Source organism: Canis lupus, chromosome 7, assembly GCF_003254725.2.
Source record: "Canis lupus dingo isolate Sandy chromosome 7, ASM325472v2, whole genome shotgun sequence".
Taxonomy (NCBI): domain Eukaryota; kingdom Metazoa; phylum Chordata; class Mammalia; order Carnivora; family Canidae; genus Canis; species Canis lupus.
In genome coordinates this window covers 1,744,327-1,769,966 of record NC_064249.1, presented here as the reverse complement: position 1 = coordinate 1,769,966, position 25,640 = coordinate 1,744,327, and the positions used below count along the sequence as shown (strand labels likewise).

Here is a 25,640-nt window from a genome sequence, read left to right as displayed (position 1 = left end):
ACAGACAGACCTCCGCCGGGCTGGCCACACCGCCGCGGGGACAGACACACTGCCGTGGGGACACAGGCGCCCCCGGCCACGTCTACTCTGCCCCCCGCGGGCGCCGGAGCCCCCAGACAGAGCCCGGGCCTGAAGATCAGAGCTTCTCCGCACGAGCCGCTTCATGTGGCAGCAGGATAAACAGCCGAGGAACCGGCGGGAGGAAATGCCGTGTTTTAACGGGGACAGATTCTTGGCTTGCTTCACGGGGCCGGGGGCTGCGACTTGCTGGGCACCCTCGTGTGCCGGCAGCCTGTGGAATCCCCCCCGTGGTAAAGTCTCTTCCCTGGGCTGCAGCTGGGGAAACTGAGGCTCGGAGAGCTTCCGTGAGATCACGTCTCCGGGAAATAGGACCAACCGACAGCGACAGAGCAACAGCACATTACGTGCAACCTCCCCCGTGCTCATCCCGCCGCAAGCCCGTCTCCGGTTCTGGCGGCGGGGCTGCGAGCCGGAGCTACTGGCCCACTGCACAGGGGACGGGACGGAGACCGGGAGAAGCCGCTGGGCCGCGGCCACACAGCCCCTCGGTGCCACAGGCCGCCTGCCCGGGGCCGCGCCCTCACCTGCCCTGCACCGCCTGCAGCTCCCTCGCTCCCACACTCACACAGGACCGAGCCTTCCGCTGCCCATACCCTTCCCGTTTTAGCTGCTTTCCAGGAGACACCCCCGCCCCTGCCGGGTTCTGCCCAGAACACCCGCATTTAGTGTCCGGCATTGGGCAGACCGCAGTGGCGGCGGGCGCTCCCAAGATCAAGTCCACGGGACAATGCCCAGTTGGTGGCAAAGCCCTTGGCAGCACAGCTAACCCCGCCTGCTCCATCGGAGATGGGTGCTCTAACCCCAGCCGGCAGGTGGCTGGGCCCCGCGGTCCCTCGGGTTGGGGAGGAAAGCCGTTGGGGGAGACTAAGCCCCTGGGAAAGTTCTGGCCTCACTCCTCCAGGCCCGCGGGCAGGTGGGGGGACGGCACTGTTTTAGGACAAAACTCAGACGCACCCCCAGCCCCCAGCTTCGCACGTTACCTCTCTGGGGAGCACTCCTCCAGCGGCCAGCGGCTCCTGGGCCTTTGGGGGGACCCGCGGGGCCGCCCACCTGCCCGCCTGCCTCCGGCAGCCTCCAGCCGCTTCCCTGCCACAGCACCAGGAGCCAGGTACGCGTCTGATTAAGCTTCAAAAGGCGACACACCCAGAAGGGGAGGGAGGAGGGCGGTGGGGGTGAGGGTGGGGGGGGCTCCTCTGATCCGGGATCCACTCCCGAGGAGGGGAGAAGGCCACTCTTGGCCTCTGTGATTGGCTGCCCTGAGTCCAAGCCTGGAGCGCAGCTGCCGTGGAGCCAGGGGCGAGCAGAGGTGCTGGCCCTCCGGGGAGGCTCCCAGAGCCACTAAGTGGGAACCTGTGCAGCAGGAGGGACTTGAGTTAGGAAACCCCTCCCAGATGTGCGGGTGCAGGCCCCGGGGTGGGGGTGGGCCCAGGAGTGTCTCCCCTGGGTGGGGGTGGCCTATGCTTAGGGGAAGACGGCCCTTGCCCTGGAGGGGCTTTACAATGCCAGTGGGGGGGGGGGGAGCTGTGGTGCTCCCGGGGCGCTGCTGGGATGGACGGCCGAGGGGTGCGGTGCTTGGGCCAAGGTGCAAGCTTGGGAGGAGCCTCCGTCCCGCATCCCCCCTTCAACCAGGGGGAGACGGAAGCCTAGGGAGCTGGGGGTTGACGGGTATCAGGGCTGAAGGTGCCTTAGAGGGTGACTGAGCCTTCCAGGCCCCCAGTGCCCAGCACCCAGCTTTGTCCACGTTTCTGCTGCCCCTGAGCCCCGTCAGTACCGACAATTTTGCTGATGTTTTCTTTGCATGCACGTGCGTCCTCGTTCCTCACTTGGCCTCGGCACCAATTTCCTCGAAATCACCGAGTTGACATGCTGATTGTGTCTCTCCCCCTCACACGAAACTAGCTGCACAACCACTAGAAGGAAAGCGCTCCTCGGGGGACCCCTGCAAGCGCCCTGCCCTCGGGATGGGCAGGTGGGGCCTCAGTGGGCTGGGCCTCGCTGTTGCCCAGAGCCAGGGCGGGACGGGGACAGGGACAGGCCGGGCCGGGAAGCTGGCCTCCCCGCCGCAGCAACCGGAGGGCCCTTCGCTCCGAGCTCGGCTCTGTGCCTGGGGAGCAGAGACGTGGCTGCCCGAGGGAGCCCCCAAATCGTCACGGGAGCTTCAGGAGTGGGATTCAGGGGAGGAGCCGGGGTTTCCTGGAGCCCTAAGGGCCCCCGCCTCACCCCCGTCGAATCTTGACCGGATGCTGTACCAGTAACGATAGTGAAATGAGAACAGCCGATACTCGCCGACGGCTTCCTTACGTGCCAGGATTGTCCCAAGTGTTTTATACACATTAACAATATTCCCTACACCAGCCCGATGAAGCCGGTAACTACCCCGTTGCACAGTGAGGAAACACGGGCACAGAGGCTTTCAAATATACTCAGACTTGCCTGCTAGTAGGTGGCAGGGTTAGCATTTGCACCCAGGCTTAGAGTTTGTGCTTTTTTTTTTTTTTTTTAAAAAAAAAAAGATTTTATTTACTTATTCATGAGAGACACAGCGAGAGAGGCAGAGACACAGGCCAAGGGAGAAGCGAGGAGCTGGATGCGGGACTCGATCCCAGGACCCCGGGATCACGCCCTGAGCTGAAGGCAGATGCTTGTTCGCTGAGCCCCCCAGGTGGCTCGAGTTCGTGCTGATAACTGCCTGCCCCACCTGCTTTACCAAGTGGAGGACTGGTCTTACGGGAGATTCCAGTCCAGCCCCTCCAGCCGTCTCGGACGGAGCACTTACCATGGGCTAGGCCCCGGGCCACGGTACCATTAGAGGTGGGGACTGGCTCAGAGGGGCCAAGGGCTGGCCGAAGAAGCCGGGTCCATTCCAGCACCTCGGCCCGCACTCCCACCACCCACCCTGCTGGTTCCCTGGTGTCGGAGTCACCTGTGCGTAGAAGGCAGATGCTCAGAAATAGCAATGCAGAGGCCTAGGCTCCCCCTTCTGCCCCTTTGACCGATGGCTTCAAGCTCTGCGTCCTCCTCGGTCCCCCAGGGCAAGTTAGTGAGCAGTGGGAGCGGGTGAGAAGCCTGAGTCCACTTCCCCCAGTGCCTCCTGCCCGGGGCCCAGAGCCTCGGGGGCAGCTTAGGATGAGCCGCGTGGCTGGCCCCTGTGGCCCCGTACCCACCTAGGTGAGCGCACCTGTGGAGGGCCCTTCAGATCCTCCCTACCAGCGGCCCCATTCGGCAACTCTGCCAGTTTGTTCTGGGGCTACATGCTGGGGTTCAGGCAAATCATGGCCTCAAGACTTACAGGCCTCAAGCTTAGGAAACAGGGGAGCCCTCTATGGTGCTGAGGGAGGGAAGTGGCATGATCCTGAGAGAAATGTTGAAGGTGTGAACTGGGGAGTGGTAGGTAGTACGAGCGGAGAAGGGGACAGGCTCCTGAATTACAGTTTGACCTTTTGCACAACGTGGGGGTCATAGGCGCTGACCCCCGGTGCAGCTGAAAATCCGCATATAACTTTCGACTCCCCTAAAACTTAGCTACTGATAATTGCTGTTGATTGGGAGCCTTACTGATGACATAAAGAGTTGACTAACATGTATTTGGCATGTTATATGTAGCATATCCTGTATTGTCACTATGAAGTAAGCTGGAGAAAAGAAAATATTAGGAAAATCACAACGAAAATACACTGATAGTACTGTGCTGTAAAAAATCCACATATAGGTGAGCCCGTGCAGTTCAAACTGTTGCTTTGAGCGTCAGCTGTACTTGAAAGTCAAGAAGTTGGGACTTTTTGAGTGACTGGGCCTAAGCACTGCAGAAAAAGGAAGAATCAAGAATTGAATGACCTCTGGGTTTCTGGTTTGAACAAGTTGGTGGGCGGGAGAACCACCAACTCAGATAACGAATATAAAAGCCAATTAAAGGTGAGCTTAATCTTGGACATGTGTATTTTGACAGGTTTGAGGCACCCAATGGGAGGGTCCGGCTGAGAGCCAGGCAGACGAGCCTGGAGCTCCAGGGTTGGGTCTGGGCTGGGGACAGAGAGTCTAGAGTCAGTATCAGAAAATCACAAAGAACGGACTTTCAGGGAAAGTACTTAGATATTAAGTACTAGGTTGAGCCATGGAAGCCTGAGAAACAGCAAATAGGGAGACGTGAAGGGATGGCCAGAAAGGGCAGGGGGGACCAAAGAGGCAAGGTCCCGGAAGTGGAGAATTCCATGGAGGAGGAAGGATCACACACCAGAGGGGCGGGAAGGTAAGAACCAAGGACATGGCAACTACAGTCATCAACGACCCTACCCCCGGAGGGCTTGGGGTCAAGGACGGGAAGGGAAGGTGGAGGGAGTGTAGACAGGTAGAAGACTCCACGGTGGTCGGAGGTGGACGCGGGGGCCCATGAAATTTCTTTATAGGGCAGGAGACCTGAACCTGTTAATAGGCTGAGAAGGACCAGGGGACAGGGCGAGGCTGGGAGACCCTAGAGGTCCCAGGAAGAAGGGGGTGGGTGAGTTGGCTTAGAACAGGGGGGATGCACTAACCCCAGAGCACAGCAAGGAGGCCAAGAGAAGTAGGAAGAAAAACGCACAGAGGCAGATAAGCAAGCTTGGAGATCACATCTACCCGCCTCGATTTTCTTGAAGTAGGAAGGTAAGATTTGGTAGGGTTTGGGGGGTGGGGGTGGGGAGGGCAAATAGAGGAAGGTGGCCTAGTGACCTCCAGAAAGAGCGAGGCACAAGGATGGCACCCCCACCCCTACAGGGAGGGAGGAGATGGGGTGGAAACTGCAAACCTCTAGTCCCTCCTAGGAGAGCAGAGCTGCCCAGGACGGCTGGGGGCTTGCTGGTGAGCCGTAGGGAGGACGCGAGGGAACAAGAGCACGTGCGAGAGGGAGTGGGTCCGAGGGAGGCGTGGAGACTCCATGGCCTCTCCCGGTCCTTTCCCTGCGCCACTTCCCTTTGAGCCACACGGGCACGGGTGCTAGCCTCAAGCGGCGGTGACCAGCTCTGAGGCTCGAGTCCCAGGGCCCAGCCCAACGGTGTCTTGCAGGCGGGTCCGACCCATCACAGAACAGCACGTCTGGTGGGTTAGACGGGGGACACAGGGCTCCTGAGCCCACGGACGTTCAGGTCTCCCCAGGGGGACGGGATGGAGTAGCTTCTCATCTTCTCCATCCCGGGCCGTGCAGGCCTTCATCCCTGCACCATGTCTCCCTCTGCTGGGCTCCCTGTTCTCTCGTCATCCGCAGGTGACGTACACCCCGGAATAGTCGTCTAAAAATCGATTTTGTGTAGCTGTTTGGCTACTACTTGAATTCTTAGGTAGAGTGAACGGTCACCCTGAGTTTTTACATTAATTTATCTTCATATACTTGGCTTACTTCTGAGGACAGCTGCTTGCTTCGTATCAGATCTTTAAAACCACCAAGGACTGGGTGGGTCATCTGTGGGGCTTAACCAAGACTCAGGCGCGAGTGCGCAAGGTTTCCTCCAGTTGGCGTGGTTTAGTGGTGACCCAGCAGCGTCAGGCACCAATTTGTGGACTGGTTTGTTCTCAATGACACACCCGTCTGCCCACCTTTGAAAAGACCCAATTTTGCCTGCCTTTAAAAAAAAATCATTATTTTAAAGATTGTATTTGAGAGAGAGACAGAGCATGGGTGTGCATGGGGGGGGTGGGGGGGTGGGGGTGGGAGCAGCAGACTCCCCGTTGAGCAGGCACCCCGGTGTGGGGCCCTCGGAGGCTCGATCCCAAGACCACGATGTCACGACCTGAGCCGAAGGCAGCCACTTAGCCGACTGAGCCACCAGACGGCCCTGTGCGCCTCCTGAAGCAAGAGCATCCCCGCTGTGAAAGAATTACAACCGAATTGCCGAGCGGGCACCACCAGGCAAGCGAAGGGGGCAGACGCACAGCTGCCAGGCCGGCTCCTCCACCCGGACTCCATCCGTGGCACACGTAGCACCTGCCAACCCCCCATAAACGTTCACACTGGCCCGGCCCTTCTGCGCAGGATCCCAGAATCGTTCTGGGCCCTTCCCAGCTGTGTCCCTTGCTTGCTTCCGAGGCCGACTCCCAAGTCTCCGCAGTACTTCTCCGGAACCCCATCTGCACGTCAACCCCCCCACCCCCGTCCCCTTTAGAACTGGGCTTTGAACTGGGGCAACGGAAATGCCCACCTCCTCCCGTTGTCCTCCCGGCCCCCACCTCTCACTGAGAACCCAGCAGGGGCTCCACACAGGCTGCTTAACACCAGTTTGCTCGCACAACCCCAGGGGGCAGCAACTTCAATTCGCTCCAGCTGGTCCCTCTGGGCATGTGCTGGGACAGGGTGGAGGGCATGGCCCGTGGCGGCGCACACACCTGCGTCTCCCTGCTGCCCCAGCCCTCTGAGTAGCCGCGGGTTTTCGTTAGGGAAAACTTTCGGGTTTTGCAGTGAGCACTTTTTACTTTATCTGTGAAGATGCTGACACTGGGCACCGTTCAGAGTCTCCCACAAAGATGAAGCACAAGATCTCAGGGTCATTCCCGGGGGCCAGTGGACAGAGCTTGTGAGGAGCCCGTCCCTCTCCCCGGCCCCCACCCCTGTGGGCCCTACCACAGCCACCCGGTCAGTCTGGGCCCTGCTGCTCAGCCGGACCTATTAGGGTTGTTCTCGGTCCCCTCCCTGGGATGCAGTGAAACACTAAGCTCTCTAGATCTCTTGAAGTCTAGAAAGTGGGAGAAATAAGACAGTTTAATGATGGCTTCCTTGGTTTACAGACAACAGGAGGACAAACGTTTCTCTCCATGCACCGGTGCAATGAAATCAGGCGAGTGGCAATCCCAGGACAGGAGCCATGGAACTCAGAGCCACCGCTCAGCCTCTCAGTCGCGTGGTCCCACCAAGTGTCGGCTCAGCAGCGGCAGACACGGGGAGGCGGGGGACGGCCTGGCCCTGGGGGCCGGAGTGAGGGGCCAGGTGCTGCAGGAAGCGAGGGGCGCGGCACTGCCCCATGCTGGTGGGAGAGTGTGGGGGAGGGGGCGGGGAGCCAAGCGCCCGGGTGGGCCCCGACCACAGGGAGCAGCTCGGTGGCATCAGCTGTCCCATCAGAGCTACCCTGGGGGCCGGAACCAGGCTGCGCTGGGGGGAAGGCGGCCGTAAGAGCTACGGCAGAAGAGGAGCACATGCTGACTGCCTTCCTCCTGCGCACGGAGCTCCCGGTGACCCAGCTGCACCTGGCAAGGGGAAGAGCGCTCCCGAGATCTGGAGCCGGAAGGCGGGAAGGGTGAAGGAAGGAGGTGCAGACTGCCTCAATCCCGAGGCCACCCGCAGGGTCGCCACCCCCTCCCCTCGAGCCCAAAGCCTTGAGCAGGGACCCTACCACTCTTCCCGGATTCAACTAGCTAAGGAGAGGGAAAGGGAGAAGGCCTCGGGCTTCTCAAGAGAAGTCCTGGTGGGGGGCGGTACTGGGGGGGGGGCAGCCCCAGGAGCTGGAAGCCGTGGGCCCTGGTCCTTGAGCCCAAGCTCCCCGGCCCGTCTAGCTGAGCATCTTGTGCCGATCGAAGACGGTCTTCCGCTGCTCCTGCACCTGCAGCTTCCACCGCTGCTGAGCGCCCTCCACCCGCTCCAGGACGGTGTTTGCTCGAGGGCCCCCAAGGGAGGCAGCGGCTGCCATAGAGCGAGCATCCTGTAGGGGGGAGAAAAGGGGGAGAAGAGTCAGCACCGCGGGCCAGGGCGGGGGCCTGAAACCCCACACACAAAGGATGCCCTGGGGCAAACCCCAAGGCTGAGTTCCCCCATGTGGGAGGCTGGGGGCGCTGCTCAGCATCCGGAGACTGCGTAGGGTGGGGCCTGGGGGAGGAGTGCCATCTGGGGCCCTAGTGACCACGAGGCCGCAGCCCGCTGGCCTATTTCCGACCCTCAGGATGAATACTGAGTTGCAGCCTCAGGACCTCACTGGGTCAGCGCAGAGGCCCTGGCGCCGTCCATGGCTTCAGGGAAGGCATCTGTGCGCCCCAGGGCACCCCGGAACGCCTTCACCCTGCCTGCCACCGCCCAGGGACAGCAGGAAGGCCCAGAGTGAGTGTGTGCCTGCGGGGAACATGGGCCCACTGTCCCCGGGAAGGAACGGATGTCCCTCCCTTCTGCCCCAAGGGAGTCGGGCAGGGATGGAACCTCGGGGTCCACTCCCAGCACTCCCGGCCCGGAGCCTGCCTGGCCCACCGCCCGCGGACAGGCGAGGGTAGCTCAGCAATTCTCCGTGTGCCCCACGGAGCCCCTTCCCCTCCGCCCGCGGAACCGCTTCTGTTGTCGGAGGCAGCAGCTCCCCTAATTACCACCTCTCTGCCTCTGAAGCTCCGGAGCCCGTGCATTTCCTGCGGGACCCCAACCTGATCTTTGGGGGGAATTAGAGCCGAGGGCCAGGCCCACACCCCCGTGGGGATTTCCTCCCTCGCTCTCCCTGCCTCTCATCTCCTGCCACACATCTCTTAAGGGATTAGCGCACCTCTCTAAGCCCAGAGCCGCCCAGTAAATGCAACTTTGCTTCTAATGCCCCGCGCTGGCACAGCTTCTGTCGCCCTGCAGCTGCCAGGCTGGGGAGCCGGGAGGGGCGGTTAGGCGAGAGTAGGGGAGAGCGAGCTGGCAGGTACAGAGAGGTGGCCGGCTGGGGGTGAGGCTGGGGGGTAGGGCAGGGCTGCAGCGAGCTCTGAGTCACTGTCTCATGAGGGCCACTGCCTCCCGGGGAGCCCCGGGCCAGGACCCCCCCAGGACGGCTTCCCGGTCCGCCCAGCTGGGGATGGCGGCGGCGACACCGGGGAGGCGGGTGCGGGCAGTGTTAGGCAGGGAGTGCACCGAGCCCAAGGTCAGGACTCCTGGGTTCCGGGCCTGGGCTCCGAGGGGCCTCTGATCCTCCACCCACGGCCCCCAGGGGATCCGGCTCAGGAGCCCAGCTGGGAGCTGGGACAGAGGCACCGCCTTAGGACCCAACGGCTTTAGGTCCCTGGACAAGTGGCTATTTCTGCAAACGTGAGCTGAATAAAGCCAGTCTTAGATGGTTTTGACTGTCCTGTCGGCAGGAATTGCAAGTACCCGATGACCCAGTGCGTGTGCACAGACACGTGCACACACATAAAAGAACCGTCGTGTAAGACACTTGGCCTGAGGCCGCTGATGTCCCCTGCTCTGCGGAAGTATTTAAAACGCTAGTCATGACTCACGACACTGATTTCACGACTTGACGGCTGGTGACCCACGCTTTGAAAAACATGGTTCGGGATTCAGGAGATGGGAGTGGCGAGGTGAAGCAAAGCGCCCCGTGTGAAGCTCCTCGCACGCTGGCCTTCACGGACGAGGAGCTCGAGAAACGTCCCCGGCTCCTCCTTCCCTGGTGGTTCAGCTCCGCGGTTCAGAGCACCGGGGCGTCAAACGCACCTGCTCCGCACCTTGGCTCCAACGCCTCCTGGAAGTGACCCTGGGCAAAGCTAGCTCGTCTGAGCCTACGTCCCTGCCGTAGGACGGGGACCGCAAGAGCGGCCTCTCAGCGAGACACCCGAGCAGAGCCTTCCGCAGCGCCGGGCCGGCGGCAAGCGTTCGACTCGCAGCAGCAATTAGTCGCGTCAGGGGCCAGCTGTGGGGCCCACCAGGCAGGAGAAAGGGGGAGACAGCTGGCAGCCTGCTGCCGCAGGGAGCTGCCTCGGAGAAGCGACCATGGCCCCATGTCGCTACCTTTCGATTCCGCTCCTTCCTGGCTCGGCTGCGCCAGCTGGGCGCTACAGCGGGCCAAGGACAGGCCTCGGGGCGGGCGGCCGTGTAGGCGCGGCGGGCACTGAAGACCCACCCGGGCCTGGCGCTGTCCTGGCTTCATGGCCGAAGGGCCTTGTCCTCCCCCCGCCTCTCATCTGGTCCCGGCCGGCCCAGCCGCAGTGCCAGGCTGAGCCCCGGGGGCAGGCCTGGAGGGACGCGCCAGCCTCAGCCCTGCGTCTCCCGACGGCTCGGCAGCTCCAGGGAGCACTTTGAGGAGGGGAAGGCAGAGGAAGCCAAGAGCAGAGCATTAAGGAACACGCCGAAGTTCACCGCAGGACCACATATCATTTGTTTCCCCTTCATGTAAAGTCTTAACAAGCAGCTCCTAAGTGGGGGAAAGCTGCTGCTGAGAGGCTCCGTGTTTCCACTGCTAATAGTCCGATTAAAAGGTATTAAAGCTTCCACGTGTGTTCTAGAGGCAGCCCGGAGTGGGGCCTCATCCTAGCCTGCTCTGCCGCGGGACGGCAGCTGGAGGCGCGGGAGAAATCACACCGTTCCTGCCCCTTCCCTCTGAGGCGGGGTCTCCAGGGACGGCAGGGACGCAGGATGGCAGCCAGGAGGGGGGAGGCACCTGGGTCCCGGTGGGGGTCCCGGGTGGAGTGCCCCGTGGGACCAGGCCAGCGTGACGATGTCACCGTGTGTCGGGGGCTCTGCTGAGAACTTTACGTGGATCATCCGCAGGCTTGGGCTTACGGGGTAACGTCACTTCCACTGCAGACAAGGAAACCAAGGCCACGTGAGACGAGCCATGTGGTGGCTGAGCGCGGGGTGCCGGCGTCTCTCCGGTCCCAGCACTCTGCTGGGTGCTCCTGCGGCGGCTGGCTGCTCAAAGAAGCAAGCTGGTATCTCTCCACGGGGCCAGACTGAGCACCCCGCGCCTGCAGAGGCCCCGGGAATCGGGGACTTCGAGCCAGGCCCTCCTCTTGTCTGGCCTGGGAGGCCCCAAAAGCTGGTGCGCACAGGCCAGAGCGGACACCACCGTCAAGGTGGCCCAGATGCACAGGCTCTGGTTCAGAGACAGCCCTGGGCGGGGCCGAAGCCCCTCTGAGGACAAGGGGACCGAGGACAGGAATGCCCACCCCCGCGGCGGGCCCTCCACCCTTTCCCCAGTCCTGGGAGCGGGGGCAGGACAGGCGGTGCTGTCTCCGACCGGGTCACACAGCTGCGAACAGCCCGGGTGCCAAGCCCCTCACAAAGGGGGCTCCATGGCCTCCCTCAGTTTTCCAAGTGTAACCCCAATCTGTCCTGCTGGAGCCCACCCCACTGCTTCTCTGCTGCAGAGCTCTCCGTGCCTCCCCTGTGCTGCCAGCCACCTCGCTGGGGCCCCCAACGCCATGCCCCCCCATGCAGAAACCCCGCCCGCTGCCCCGGCCCTGCAGCCACCCGGGCCCACGTGGGTCCCTCACGGCCAGGACTTTGCTCCTGCTGCCCCAGGCCTTCCCTCCAGCAATCATCAAGCTGCTGATGTGCTCAGAGCCCGCAGACACCGCTCATGCTTCAGGACAAGCAAACCCTCGTCAAGCGGGCACACGCGTCATCACGACGACACTGAGTAACAGCCGTTCCCGACGGAGGATGCGCCGGGAGGTTGTGTGCCACGGCTACTGGACGGCACACTGGACCCCAGCCCCGAGCTCTGCCTCCAAAGCCCAGCTCCCAACGACAGTGCTGGATGCTCGACAAACGGCCACGGAACCGCAGTCGTCTGTCCGTCCCCAGGGAACCGCCCCCATCAGCGCGTCCTCTGCAAGGTTCTCCGGCAGCCTCCTGGGGCGAGGGGTCAGCCCAAGCGCGGCCTGACCACCGCGGGGCCCTGGGCCTTCCCGCCCCCATGTCCCCCCGTGCCCCGGCCATCTGGGGTTCCCCTCCCGTCCCTCTCGCACTGGGCCTCGGACTGTACCCATGCCCGTGGGGGAGGCTTCTGAGGACCCTCAGAGCTCGGGGCCACGCTGCGAGGAGCAGAGACACGCAGCCTCACGGAAACCCTTCCTTCTCTCTCTTCAAAGGGGGCCAAACCCGTACATCTAACAAGCTCTGTTTGCTGTTTCTGTCCCAGCAAACATGCTTGCTTCCTCCTTTCAAAGGGCGTCTGAGCCCGGGGATTAGGCCTAATGCCGCCGGAATCCCAGGGGAGGCAGCCTGGGCAATCAGGGCCCACCGAGACCTGCCAGCACTTTCAAAGGGAACACGACAGGCTTTCATCTCCCTCCTGGGGCGCTGGGGCCAGGGCTGTGGGGGAGGCCTCCCTTCCTCTTCCAGACCTCTCGCCCCAGGGCAGGAGAGCTCCTGGCTACAGGAATTGGGGGAATGGAGCCGAGCGCCCCCAAACCTGGGAAGTGAGCCAATCCCCAGATCTCTCTGATTGGATCCCAGGCGTGGGGCGGGGGCCCTGGAGCCTCCTCCTCAAGGTCACGGAGCTGCAGGGGCCTAGGCTGACACTTAAGGGATCTGAGAGGTCCCGTCCTTTTTTTCCTTTGGGAGGGAAGGCCAAATCCCTCACCTAGCGGAGACCCCATCCTGCTTGTTTCCTTCTTAAGGGAAATGCTCCGTAGACACTCATGAACCCAGAGACGCAGCCTCAGCCCCGGCTCTGCTGCTGCTCGGCCAGAGGCCAGGTGGCTGAGGGACCTGCTCTCCCAGCCCCACCCCCGTGTCCCCACGTGCACTAAGCGAGGGGGGTCAGCAGGGCACCCCTCGCCATCCAAGACTCGGGGCACCGGGTATCTGGAGAGACAAGATCTTCAGTCTCCTATGCATCCTCCAAAGACCGCCTCTGCCAGGAAGCCTTCCTTCCCAGACTAACAGGAGGCGAAGTCCCCAGCCCCTGTCTAACAAAGAGCTTCCCAGAGCACCTAGCTTTCCCCCCACTGCCCATCTCCTAAAACCTCGTCTGGCCTTTATGGCTGCGGCTCATTCACTTGGTTTGGGCTCCGTCTTGGGACTTCAAGCCCCGAAGGCAGTCAGGAGGTCTGAAGTCTACACAGTGCCACCCACGGGATTTGGGAGGCCAGTGGGAAGAAGAGAAGCCATGTTCATGGGAGAAAAACGGAGCTGCTGACCCCCTGGGAGGGAGGACCTAGGAACACCCAAGTTGGGGACAGCACAGAGAATCAGGAGGTGAGGGGGTGGGGCGCCGGGCCACGTGCTGGGACTCGGGGGCGGTGTGTGCAAACCCCGCTCACAGCTGCCCTAAGGTGCTCCCTTAGCCACCCTCCTGTACCCAGGAGCTGCACTTTGCGCCCCTACTCCTCCGGTGCCTCTGGTCAGGGCATCAGAGACGGAACACCTCGTAGTACCTTCTAGAACGTCGGGGTAGGAGGTGAGGGGGTGTCATCCACCCCACCTCTGTCTCCTGGCAGGAAATATCCCCTACGGTGTGCAGCACAGGCGGGCTTGCCAGCTTCAGCGGGGGAGCTGCCTAAGACACCCCACTGCCCCCGCAGACCCCCACGACACACGGCCGGAAGGCACCTCCCCGTAGGACAGCCCTCCTTCCTACTCTGCCAAAATCTGCATCCAGGGACTATCCACCCTTGGGTTCGGAACCTGCTCTCAGGCACTGATGACCAAATCTAACCCCCGCCCCCGCCCCCATAAAGCCCCCCACACAAGCAGAGGCAGCTGGGACGTAAGCCTCAGAGTGGGAAGCACCCAGGTCTCTTGGGCGAGAGGGGCCCGGGCCCAGCCCCAGCGATGGAGGCCACCCTCCCCTCTGGCACCACATCCAGGACGGCAGGAGACACAGCAAGGCCATGCCCGAGAGCCACACATTCCAGAGGAGTCGCCGCTCGGGCTGTGTAATCACGGGGCTGCATCTCTCAATTACTCCCCCAGCCAGGACTGCAATTACCACATTACCCCTAATCACCGAGTGTTTATTAGCGATGCTCCTCCCCATCAGAGCTGCTATTACTGCACATTAATAACCAGGTAGGCACGCGAGGTTTCCTCTTGAACACAGACCACCCAACTGCCAGCGCCACCACCTCTCGGGCCCCAGCTCCAAGGGGCGAGGCTCATCCTCTCTGCTCCCCCTTTGGCCAAACTCGTGTCAGCAGGAGCCTGGGGGCAGGCTGGGGAGGGCCCGGGCACAAACCCAGGAGAAGCAGCGGGGCCGTGGATGGTCAGGCCTCCCTCCTTCCCCGGCCTCGTCGTCTCGCTTACGCCGGCCCAGACTCACGACACCAGATGGCTACGCGCTGAGATGGGAGCCCGGACCCTGTTGGTGGGGGGCCTGGCCGTTCCCACCTCCTGCCCGGGGTCCACATGCTCAGTGCTGACCGCCGGGGGGCAGCTGAGCCGATGTCTGGCCATTTCTGGTGACCCAAGCACACTGGCTCCCTCGGAAGCCGTTCTCCACCGTGTCATCCGGTGGATGACATCCTTCCCACGTGTTAAATCTCCCTCTTAACTCCCCACTGTGGGTCCTTTGCCCCTGGCCTCACCGGCGGGGAGACGAAACACCCGAAGGCTGCTGTCACGTATCTCCTCGAGTTTTGGCTTATCATTATTATTTTTTTTTCCCAAGCTAAGCATCTCCCAGTGTCTTCAACTTCTCCCGGGACATGCTGAGATGCGCCACCCTAAAAGCCCCTCAGTACACGTGCTGGTTCACTCGCTCCATCCGTTTCCTTCCCGCAGCAGACTGGTCCGTGCTTTCCACAACTTCCCGGAGCCTGGGCTCAGGGTAAAGCACGGCGGGGAGGCCTGGCCTGCCCTTGGGTACCCCTGGCCCGGCGGCGGTGCTCTCCCAGGATCGCAGAGCTCTGGGCACCTGGTGGGGGGGCCGCCCACCCTGGCCAGCTGCACATGCTTGCTGCCTCTCCTCCACCCAGCTCCGGCCCACTCGGGGAGTCCTCTGCAAGGGCACCCGAAACCCTTCAGCACAGGGACAGATGGCGGAGGGTGATGGTGGCTGCCGGGCATGCAGGGCCCGGCCCGAGCTCCGCCAGCCCTGACCAGGGGGGTCTGTGGGCTGCCCGGTGGCAGTGGCTCCCCATCTTCCACATCTAATGAAGTGGAAACTCCTTAGCCTGACATTGGAGGCCAGTAACCGTGCAGCCTAAAGCTATGGGCAGGCTCTGTTTGCCGCCATTCCTACGTGCTTACCCCAGCCCCAAAACGCTCCAGGTCCCTCAAGCACCTCAGGCTCCGCAGGCTCTTAAAATCCGACTTTTCCCTTAAGGTGCCCGGGTTGTGCTCTGCACCGAGCGGGCGCTTAACAGAGGTCTACAGAGTCCCAACCCGCTCTCTGCAAAGCCCACCGCCAACTCGACACCAGTGTCCGAGCCATCAGGACACCACGCGTGTTTGCATGTGACCGGCCCTGGTCGGTGGGCTCCCCTCAGCCCAGGGAGGCACAAATGGGAACACCCGGGCCCCTGGTGCATGCACAGGGGCGGCCTGATGCCAGACAACAGGCAAAGCGCAGAGCCAGCTCCTGCTTCATCTGCAAGTGCAGAGGGCAGCTCCCTGCTGAGGGAAGCTCCAGGGTCCGGGGGGCGTGTGGGCCACTGAACAGGAGAAAAGCAAACTGGCGCGTGGGGGGTGGGGATGCGGACCCCGCCTGGGCCCCCATGTGTGGGCAGAGCTCGGGGCAGAGCTCGGGCAGGGCCCTGGCACCCAGGAACCTGCTTACCTCATTCTCCTCTTCATTGCGCAGCTGCTCGGTGTAGGCGTCCGGCTTTCGAATGAGAGGGTCCACCAGCATCAGGAAGGCCATGTAGAGCAAGAGGGCCCCCACCACTGACAGGTAGATGACAATGATGACCTGGGGGAGAGAGCCAGCTTGCCCTGTGACTGACACCCCGGGGCCAGGACGGCCATGTCTTGAGAGCTGCGGGCTTGGAGGGAAAGACAGCTGGGGACGGGGCCCTATTCCACATATTTAGCAGCTTTGCCCTAAACTGAGGGGATCCCCTAAGAACAGTAGGCACAAAAACAACAGATAATGAGGGAAGATGTCTGGATCCTGCCACCCCAAGGTGCCCCCAGGGGTGGGGAGTGGGGAAACGGGACCCACCTGGCTCTAAGAAAGGGTGGAAAGCAATTGGACACAAGGGAGGAATAAGGAAGAACCGGCTGGTGAGGCCTGAGGCCGAGACCCAGGGCACGACGAGGGCGCACTGCCCACGGCCAAGGGCAGGACGGACGGGTGGGGAGCTCCGGGACGGAGAGGGTGCACCAGTGGGTGGGGGGACAGGCTGGCAGGGTGTGTGCTGCTGGCTGGAGGCCACAGCCCCCCATCAGTCACCCGCACGGGGCAGGATGACGACTTCCCAAGTCCCTCACACATGGAGAGCCTCACAAGCTGGAGTGACTTCTGTTTTCCAGGAAAGACACATTCAGCGAGGCGAATTCAGGGCTCCCCAGAGTGGAGCTCTGGGCATCCGAGTCAGGACCGCCCAAGACACTCAGCAGCCACGGGCCCTGTAACGGCGTCACCCATACGCCTCTGTGCCTGGACCTCAGGAGCACCTTCACTCGCGTCTGAACGCCCGCTGGGTGGCCGGTACTCACCCGACAGAGAACCACGAGCCTGAACCACTCAGCCTAGGTCCCAAGGTTGGCAAATGTAGAGACGTAACCTGAACTCAGATTCACTGACTCCGGCTCACATGCTGTCTCTACTTTCACGACGCCTGGCCGTCACTGGCTTCTGATCCCCTACCTTGAACCCAAATGGGACCGCGATTATGGATAAAAGAAGGAAACCTTGGGACTTTTGGGTCAAAGCCCAGCTCAGTCAAAGGTCAAGTTCCACTGGACCAACTTCCTCCCTGACTGGGGCAGTAGTGTCCAAGCCTCTTTAAACAGGTGAATGGTCAGACCTCTTGGCCGTACCCCGGGAAGGGCAAGGGGACTGGAGGAAGAGTCTCTAGGAGGCTGAAGCTGGGGCCTGGGGGCCTCCCAGGGAGGAGGACTGGAGGGAAATCTGAGGATTAGGAAGTGTGTCTGATGAGGTCCCCGCGTCGGGAAGTCCCTTTCTGCCAAGTAGGGAAGGTGACACCTGGCTGAGCATCCAGTCTCTGCCATCTGGTCCCCGAGAGGGGGGTCCTGGAGCACGTTCAGAGCAGGAGAAAGACGCTCCGGGAGGGGCTGGCTCAGGCGGGAGGATAAAAGCAGTTGAGTGTGCACAGCTTGACGGGGCGAGGACTGACAAGTGGGGGGCAAAAAGGCGAGGCCACGGAGGACCACAGGACAGGGAAGGAGCGGCCAGTCCCCCGGTCTGGGCAGGACGGCAGCAGGGAGTTTCCCCTCCCCTCCTGAGCCTCAGAGGCAGAACCTGACGGACCGGGCAGTGTCGTTAAACTCAGTTCCTTTCTCGATGCTATTTCTAGACTCTCCATGGGACCAGCAGAAGTAAGCTTAGAACCTGGCCGGGAACAGCGAGCAATCGGTACGTGGGGCCTGGCCCAGGAGCTGGAAGCCGGACTAGGAGACCCAGGGAGGCTCTGGGTGGCTGAGCCTCTGCTGGAGTGAGCCGTGGTCCTGCGGAGCCCACTAGTGGCAGAGGAAAGGACCAAGCCCCTGCCCTGCTCGCTATGACGGTGACCACGTCCACCACTTCTTTCCTGAACTCGCCCAAACAGCCTGCGAGAACGGGGTTCGGGGCCCAAGCCCCTCCTGCCAGGCCCCACCGCGCAGACACACAGCCCTGGCCCACAGCTCTCGGGGGGGGGGGGGGGGGGGGGGGGCGGGGTTTCAGGGGTCTGAGCTCACCGTGGAGGCTCAGTTAGACGGGTTCTCCTGGGAGGGCGGGCTTACTGCTCTATCGGCAGCACCCTGCATGGCGCCCAAAACTGAAAAGGCACCTCAGAGAGGCTAACTGAACAAAAGGAAGAAAGAAGGGGGAAACTGGGAAGAACAGGAGGAAAAAAGTGACGTGAAGCCCCTGTCCCAGGTTCCCAGTGCCACCTCCCAGCCCTGTGTAATGGGAGCCACTGGACAGATGGAGAGGGCACAGCTGGCTCCAAGAGGTGTGGGACGCTGGGGTGACTAGGCCGGCCCAGAGGCCAGTCCCACAGCCACTTGGAATGTTCCAGAACACAGCAAAAGACTGTGGGTGCTGGGCACCCAGGAGTGGGGTGGGCCCGCCCCCCGAGGCCCGGGCTACCTTGATGGTGGTGGTGCTGCGCTCCTCATACTTGCACTCGCACAGCAGGCAGTAGGCCTCCACGTCGTGGCCGGGCACCGGCATGGGCTCCACCACATGCAGGCAGTTGCTGCAACAGAGACAGACGGGGCAGTGGGCGTGGGGGCGGGGCTGGGCAGAGGTGAGGGTACGCCTGGGGCGGGGGGCGCCGTAAAGCGCCAGGTGGGCAGAGCCCTTTCCCAGCAGCTGTCCAGGGCCCACCCCGGCCAGCTCTCCGAGGGGCACCCAAATGTCTGCCCTCGGCGGCCTCCTTGTGTCAGGCTACGCCCCCCAGAGCACGGGCTCATCCCGCCCAAGGGTTCCCACGGCAGAGCTGGTGGGGCCGAGCCTGGGGTCTCGGGCCTGAATCCGCCCCCCGGCACGGCTCCAGCCGGCCGCCCACTACCCACCACGGAGCAGCCCACAGGGACCACACACCCCTCATCCACCCTTCCGCTGTCTGCCCCAGCTCCCCGGTCCCGGGGTCTGGGTCCCCCACGGCAGGGAGCACCCCTACCACCCCCACTGCCGACCAGGTCCTAATGTGGCCATCACCTCGACACAGCCTGTTCCTCTCACCTGTGAACCCACCAAATGCCACTGATTTTACCTCCTTAAAAATTCTGAAGACACAGCTTCTCTATTGGCTCCATGCCGTGTCCTAGCTGAAGGTCTCACCACTCTGCCCCAGACCGGGGACCCAGCCTCCCCACCGGGCCTGTGCCAGTTCCCCACCGGGCAGCCAAGCAGTGTCAGGAGAGGGAAACTCAGTCACCTCACCCCCCGACCCCCCAAAGCCTACAGCTGGTCAGTCCCTCTACAGGCCTCTACGGTGAGGACAACCAAGCTGCTCCCTGCGGGTAGGTATGGCTGCACCTCACGCCACGGCTGCCGACCTGTCCAGCTCCGTCCCTGCCCCTCGACACCCACTCCCCGTCCTCCAGCTGATCTTCCGGACTCTTCTCTGAAAGGGCCACGCTCCCCTCCCTGACACAACTCTCGCCTTCTGCCAGGAGCATGGCTTTGCCCCCTGCCCTCTCCATGCCCTCAATCCTACACATCCTTCAAGATCCAGTCCAAAGATCTGACCTGTCCCCACGGCAGCCAGCTCCCCACGCTCATCTCTATCACAGCACTGACATCACGCACTGTAATCCCACCTTTATGCGTTCAGTCTCCCCTGAGCGGATGTTAAGGTTCTTGAGGACAGAGGCCATCTCCATATTCCCAGCACCCAGCGCACTGCTGGAAGAGCACGGCTCCCTGAGTAAGGGACTGCCACAGGAGGCCCACACTGTCCTAACGGTACGCCCACCTGGCCCCCAGGAACCCCACACTGTCCTAACGGTACGCCCACCTGGCCCCCGGGAGCCCCACACTGTCCTAACAACACGCCCACCTGGCCCCCGGGAATCCCACACTGTCCTAACAACACACCCACCTGGCCCCCAGGAAGCCCCACACTGTCCTAACAACACGCCCACCTGGCCCCCAGGAGCCCCACACTGTCCTAACAACACGCCCACCTGGCCCCCGGGAATCCCACACTGTCCTAACAACACGCCCACCTGGCCCCCGGGAACCCCACACTGTCCTAACACGCCCACCTGGCCCCCGGGAGCCCCACACTGCCCTAACAACACGCCCACCTGGCCCCCGGGAACCCCACACTGTCCTAACACGCCCACCTGGCCCCCGGGAACCCCACACTGTCCTAACAACACGCCCACCTGGCCCCCGGGAGCCCCACACTGTCCTAACAACACGCCCACCTGGCCCCCGGGAGCCCCACACTGTCCTAACAACACGCCCACCTGGCCTACCTTTACCTAAAAGTACTCCCAAGTATGGAGAGCGACAGATCCCAGGCCCCATAGTTAAAGAGGGGGAAACAAGCTCAGGAAGGCAACGTGGCCATCACCACCACCACCACGAGGTCAGGACCCAATCCCAACCCTCGTCCTTACATCTGACACTCAGGCTCGGCGAGGCCTGTGACTACGCTCAGCTCCTTACCTGGGCCTCCTGATGGGCCCAGCCTCCCTCAGGAGGCCCTCAACCCGTATAGTCCACAGATCACGGTAAGCAGATGACCTCGAGATGCACCTTTTCATGACCACCGGGGAAAGTCAAACACACTCCAGGTTCGCAGAGGCATAGCCAGGTCTGGGGCCCTGGGCCTGGCTCTCCTCTGGGATCCGTGGGTTGTATCACACGACCTTTAAGGCCCCTCCAGCTCTGATGGGAATCCCACAAGAGTCAAGCGTAGCTCTCTGAGAACAAGCAGGCCCGTTCTGAGCCATCCCAGGGTCCTTCAAGACTCAGGCTGGGTTTCCGGCAGAGGCATCAAAGATGTGTGATGTGAAGATCAGGTGTTGAAATAAAAAGGAGATGTCCTCTAAAAGCCTGTTGCCCTTAGAAAATCCAGTATGTAGCACGCATGATTTCACCTAAACCCCTGGGGACTCCAGTCTCACCTGGGGGAACAACTTCAACACATCACTCCTTGCTCGCGACTGGGTCTTCCTCCACTGTAACCACGCAGTTTCCAGACCCCACACGCTGCCGCCTCTGGGAGGGGCCGAGGGCCAAGGCCGGGTTCACACACGGCTCCGGGACCTTCTCTTCTCCAGGAAGTCCCTACAAGGCCTCTGAGGACCAGATGCCTCCCTTTCTGAGCCACGTGGGGTCCGGGTTTGGAAGGTCACTCCAATGCTGCAGCGGGGTGTGTGCACTCCCCACTAGGCCAAGCGAGGTGGGGTGTCAGGGGCCGCTGGGAGGGACCAACCCAGGTTCTTCAAATTGGAATCCTGTTACTCACGGGAATAGGCTGTAGAAGGGTTGGTTAGGGGAACGGTAAATGAAACGCTGCAATCTTTCGGCTGCCTCTGGCCTCTTAAGAGTCGGTGCAACCCCACACAGGATCTTGCTCTCTAAGGATTTCACGTACCTTTCTGGGGACCAGTGGTGTCAAGGGTGAGGGCTACAGAGAAAGATGAGCTGAGTTCAATTCTCCGCTCTCCTACGCACTCTGTGATCATAGGTCATTTCTTTATCCCCTCTGGATCTCGGCTCCGCATTTATAAATGGAGGCTGAGCTCGATCAGTGCCTTTCAGGCCGTGTTCCCTTGGGTACCCCAGGAACCTCCGTGGGAGAAGGTGGGTGGAGGGAGAGGCGGAGGGATGGGTCTCTGACTATTTTGCACGTCGTGCTTCCAGAACACATTCTGTCTATAGAAAGGTTCAATTTTTAGGAGTTGGGAAGATGCCGAACTAACGTATGTGGTTCCTTCCCGCTCCCGGGGCTGCCTCTGTAACATCCTCCGGGCTGACCCACCGACGGAGCACTGTTGTTAGGGTTCCTGCCCTCCTACAGGCAGGTGGTTATGAACGCCCAGCACTAGACCCGGAGTGTGAGGCCTGGGGCTCAGACACATCTGGCTTCACTCTGCACCACAAAGGCCGCACATATTCCCCCACAGGGCACAGCCTTGGGGACACAACTGACCTCCACTGGCCCCAGCCTGGGCAGATCCAGCCCCGCCCCACTGCCCTACCCAACCCCTGTGTCGACCCCTGTGGCGGGGGAGGGGTGTCACCAATGTAGCCTCTGCTCCAAGAATCCTGCCCAGCCTCAGTTCCCACCTACCGCCCTTAACGGAAATGTCTCGAGATTCTCAATTTAGGATTGTTCATTAGGCAATCCCCTAATTCTGACTTCTAAGGAAAAGATAAACTATAGCCTGCCTGAGAGGTCCAGACAGGACTCCTTTCTCTGTGGGCATCCAAGCTTGCTTGGGTTTTCAGCCCAGGGCAGGGACAGGGCTACTGAAATCTGCTGTTGCCTGTGGGACGTAGCCCTATTATCTGCTGTGGGGTTCGGATGGTCTATCAATTTATCTCCTGATGTTATTTGAGCTATAACCACAAGATACCAGGCGGTCACAGGGGCCCCTCCCAGGACCTTTGTGAATCCATCAGGATGACTGAAGCCAGAGGGAAACAGTCTACACCGTGGGAGGAGCTCAAGTTTTCCAGGGCTTACGATGATGATCTACGCACGCGCGCACATGCACATGCACACTAATTTAATACTCAAAACAGCGCCGGAGGAGAAACACTGAGGTATGCTGGACATTAAGTCATTTGTCACACAATGAATAAGGGGTCAACCTGGATTTGCAGCCAGGCAGGCCGGATCCCAAGTCTACACGTCTCACTCGCCTGCCTCTCGGAAAATCACTCAATCTTAGAACCGGAGAAGTTCAAAACTCCCAAATGCTGCTCTGAATCAACTGCATCGAAATCACCTAAGGAACTTTAAGAAAATGTTACTCCCGCCCCACCCCCGCTCCCCGATATTTACTGAATCCAAATCCGGACGGGAGGAAATCGAGTATGTACAGCACGGTGACTACAGTTAACAACACTATATTAGACACTTGAAAACTGTGAAGACAGAGTAGATCTTCAATGTTCTTAACACACACACACACACACACACACACACACGGTAATTATATAAGGTGATGGAGGTATTCATTAACCTTATTGTGGTGACGTTTCACAATATGTATGTGCATCAAATCATCAGGTTGTACACCTCAAACTTACATAGAGTGCTATGCCTAGTGGGTCTCAGTAAAGCTGGGAAGAAAGAAAACAATAAAACCCCCAAATCTTGGGGCCAGGTGGTGCTGGGAATCTGTGTTTTCTCAAAGCCCACTTGATGATGCTAATGCAACAGCCAAGCAGGTGCCTGAACTGGACACCCCCTCCCTGTGAGGCAAATCCCTTCTAAGGGGCCCTTTGCAAACAACCACCCCACCTGCGTTCTGATCCCTCCAAGGATGGGGCTTCTCAGCTCCCCAAAACAATCTGGATTAGAAATACTTCCTCGGCTCACACTTAAATCTGTTTCCCTGAAGCTACCCTTAAAGCTGTTTCTATTGGTTCCAATTCTGGACCACAAAACCACACTGAACCTAACTGGTTCCCACTCCCATGTGCCCTACCTCCCAGAGCATGCCAGCCCTGCTCCTGGTCTTTGTCAGCCACCAGATGTCCCCAAGCACTCTCCTTTTTGAGCCTCCCTTAAGCCACTCCTTCTAGGGCACTACGTTGAAACTTCCCTTCTCCTTTCTCTGAATGAATCTGTGCTTCTTTCTTTCTTCTTTCTTTCTTTTTAAAAGGAAGCATCCAGAAATGAATTCAGGACTACAGGAGTATGACTGAAATTTCCTCTTTGTGTTTTAGTCTCTGCAATTATACAAAGGAAACACTACCTCTTCCCCCTGCCTTCCAAGGTGTTAATGAGACTGGTACCGAATCACACCCGTTAGGGAGCTCTGCAAAAGCTCTCCACACACCAGAGGTCCCATAGTATGTGGGCATACCACTTACCTCTCCCAATTTCTCTTCTACCCTTTTGCATTATTAATAAACACCCAAATCAAAGCAAAATAACAAAATCCACTTCTCTGACCAGGAACCCCTTAGCTAGAATTCAAGACATCTGGGTCTTATTCCCAACCGGCTGTGTGACCACGGACGAGACAGTCCTTTGTAGGCTCCAGGAGGAATGAGTGAGCAAGCTTATCCCCGAGGGATCTAAGAGCCCCAGTAAACACTTGTAACTTCTGCTAGTTGTAGCAGCCATGAGCCAGCCTGTACAGTGCCTTACCAGTCCTTCTGTGACACATTCTGGTTGTAAATGTGCCCACTGATGTTTCTATATGGTGGACAGATGCATTTGCAACGGATATCTTCAGAGCTCTGGAAGAGAAAGCACAGGGTAGGCAGGTAGGCATGTAGGCAGGGCCCTGGGGTTCAGGTTCTAGCAGGACTTCCAACTTTGAATTCCCCGTTCCATACATGAATGCTCTTGACCAACCCTTCCCATCCCCAAGTTCAGCAAGGAATGACTTCTGCAAAAAAGGATGCTATGATCACAGGACCCTCAAAACAGAAACTGCCCAGGTGGGAAGTGAGGCCTACAGAAAACCGTGTGGGGCTGCCATTCCCTAGCAGGGTGCTTGGGAGCTGGGGTGTGTGTGGCCAGCAAAGTGACAGCCTGCTGTACTCTGGACTCCACACCTGCTGTGTGCACCTTGGCCCCGGAATCTTGATGGTTGAGCCCCCATCCCATCTCCAAATTCCTAGGTTAGGACTGGGGGAAGGCAGAGGGCAGGGGTGAACAAGAACAAAATGCATCATTTCCACGGGAATCCTCAAGCAACCCCTTAAAAAAGTTCTTCCTCTCTGAAATGGGTAAGAGACAACAACGCGACTATTTCCATCTCATTCCAGTCGGGAATTCCCCAGAGGGACTGGAAGCAAACCCTCAGACTGAATCTTACATAAGGCCTTGGTGACCTTCAGAGTTCCAAATTCCTTAGAGCTACCCAAGCCCAGCTCAGGGTCATGCACCGCTAAAGAATGGCAATTTCCAGGAGTCCCAGGCGTTGAGGTTGGTCAGTCTGGGTAAGGGAAACCTCCAGCTGTGCAAGAGGCTTTCCCAGGACTGGAGCACTGTCCACTCGCTAGGCTCCTTGAGTCTCCTTAGTAGGTAGAGTGGTAGGCGTTATAACCACCCCTGTTTAGCCAGGAGCAGGGGGAGGGGGCGGGAGGGGGGACTCCTCCAAATGCAAACTCCCTGGGCTGCCTCCATCCAGGGGCGTGCTCAGGGCTCCACCCCTCTCCCGCGCCACCCCTGGGAGGCCTGCAGCCCCGAGCAGGGCCCACACAGGACGGCGAGGCCCGGCCCGCAGGCAGGGGGTCGCGCCCCAGGTGCTGCAGGCTCACCCCCCTCACCTTGTTGGCTTGAGCTGGGGACAACAGCAGGCAGGCGACCACGGCCACCAAACACAGGAGCTTCATGCTGACCAGGCCTGGGGGGCCGGGCGGGCCGACACCTGCGGGAGACAGAGGGAGGGAGTGGGGCTGCCTCCCGCCCCGGCCCCCGCGCCGGCCCCCGGCTCCCCTCGCCCCTGCGGCGGCCCCGCGTCCCTCGGACCAGGCCCGGCCCCTCGCAGCCGCCCCGCCGCGCTCCGCCGCCCGGGCCCGGGGAACGCTCGGGGCGCGCAGGACCCCACCTCGCCAGGGGCCTCGGGCCGGCCTGCGCCCCCGCGCGCCCCCGAGATGCCCCCGCACCGCTCCCCGGGCGCGCTGCCCACCTGTGAGCCCTGCCGCCGCCGCCGCCGCCGCCGCCGCCGCCGCCGCCGCCCCGGCGAGCCCCGCCCCCTCCCGGAAAGCCCCGCCCCCTGCCGGCCCCCATTGGCCGCCCGAGCCGCCTCTCAGCCCGAGGGGCGGGGCCCACTCCGCCGCGGCGCCCGGGCTCCCGCGCAAGGGACAGGGGCGCATTTCTCCGACCCGACCAGGCAAGAAAAGGGAGCGTCGGCCGGCCCGACAGACGCGGGGAGCGGTCTTCCTCTGCGCGGGCCTGAGAAGCGCCCGCGGCTCGCCCCGGCCCTCCTCGTCTCGCAGACCTGGGGGCCGCAGGGCCCGGGTTGGATCCATCTTGTTGGTGTTTTGTAGGGAAAGCACTTTGGACGCGATGAGCTGGTGCCGACAGCAAAACCCTTAGAATCCTAATAAAGGGCTTTGTCCTCACTCACCGTCTGCGAATGTTAGGGACGCGCATCTCTGCCG

General features: G+C 61.0%; 1 protein-coding gene across 3 annotated transcripts; it reads right to left on the bottom strand.

The window, feature by feature from the left end:
- Positions 1-6,787: 6,787 nt before the first annotated feature.
- TMEM9 (transmembrane protein 9) lies at positions 6,788-25,631 on the bottom strand. Of its 3 annotated transcripts, none has more exons than XM_025458598.3 (6): positions 25,607-25,631; positions 24,804-24,904; positions 23,674-23,765; positions 17,973-18,081; positions 15,495-15,626; positions 6,788-7,739 (listed from the first exon to the last, which is right to left on the bottom strand). In XM_025458598.3, the coding sequence occupies exons 2-6, from the start codon at positions 24,867-24,869 to the stop codon at positions 7,590-7,592; spliced, it is 549 nt and encodes a 182-aa protein (XP_025314383.1). In that variant the 5' UTR covers positions 24,870-24,904; positions 25,607-25,631; the 3' UTR covers positions 6,788-7,589. The 3 variants fall into 3 exon arrangements, with proteins under 3 accessions (XP_025314383.1, XP_025314381.1, XP_025314384.1); XM_025458596.3 differs by lacking the exon at positions 25,607-25,631 and adding an exon at positions 25,166-25,233; XM_025458599.3 differs by lacking the exon at positions 25,607-25,631 and adding an exon at positions 25,085-25,109.
- Positions 25,632-25,640: the final 9 nt, after the last annotated feature.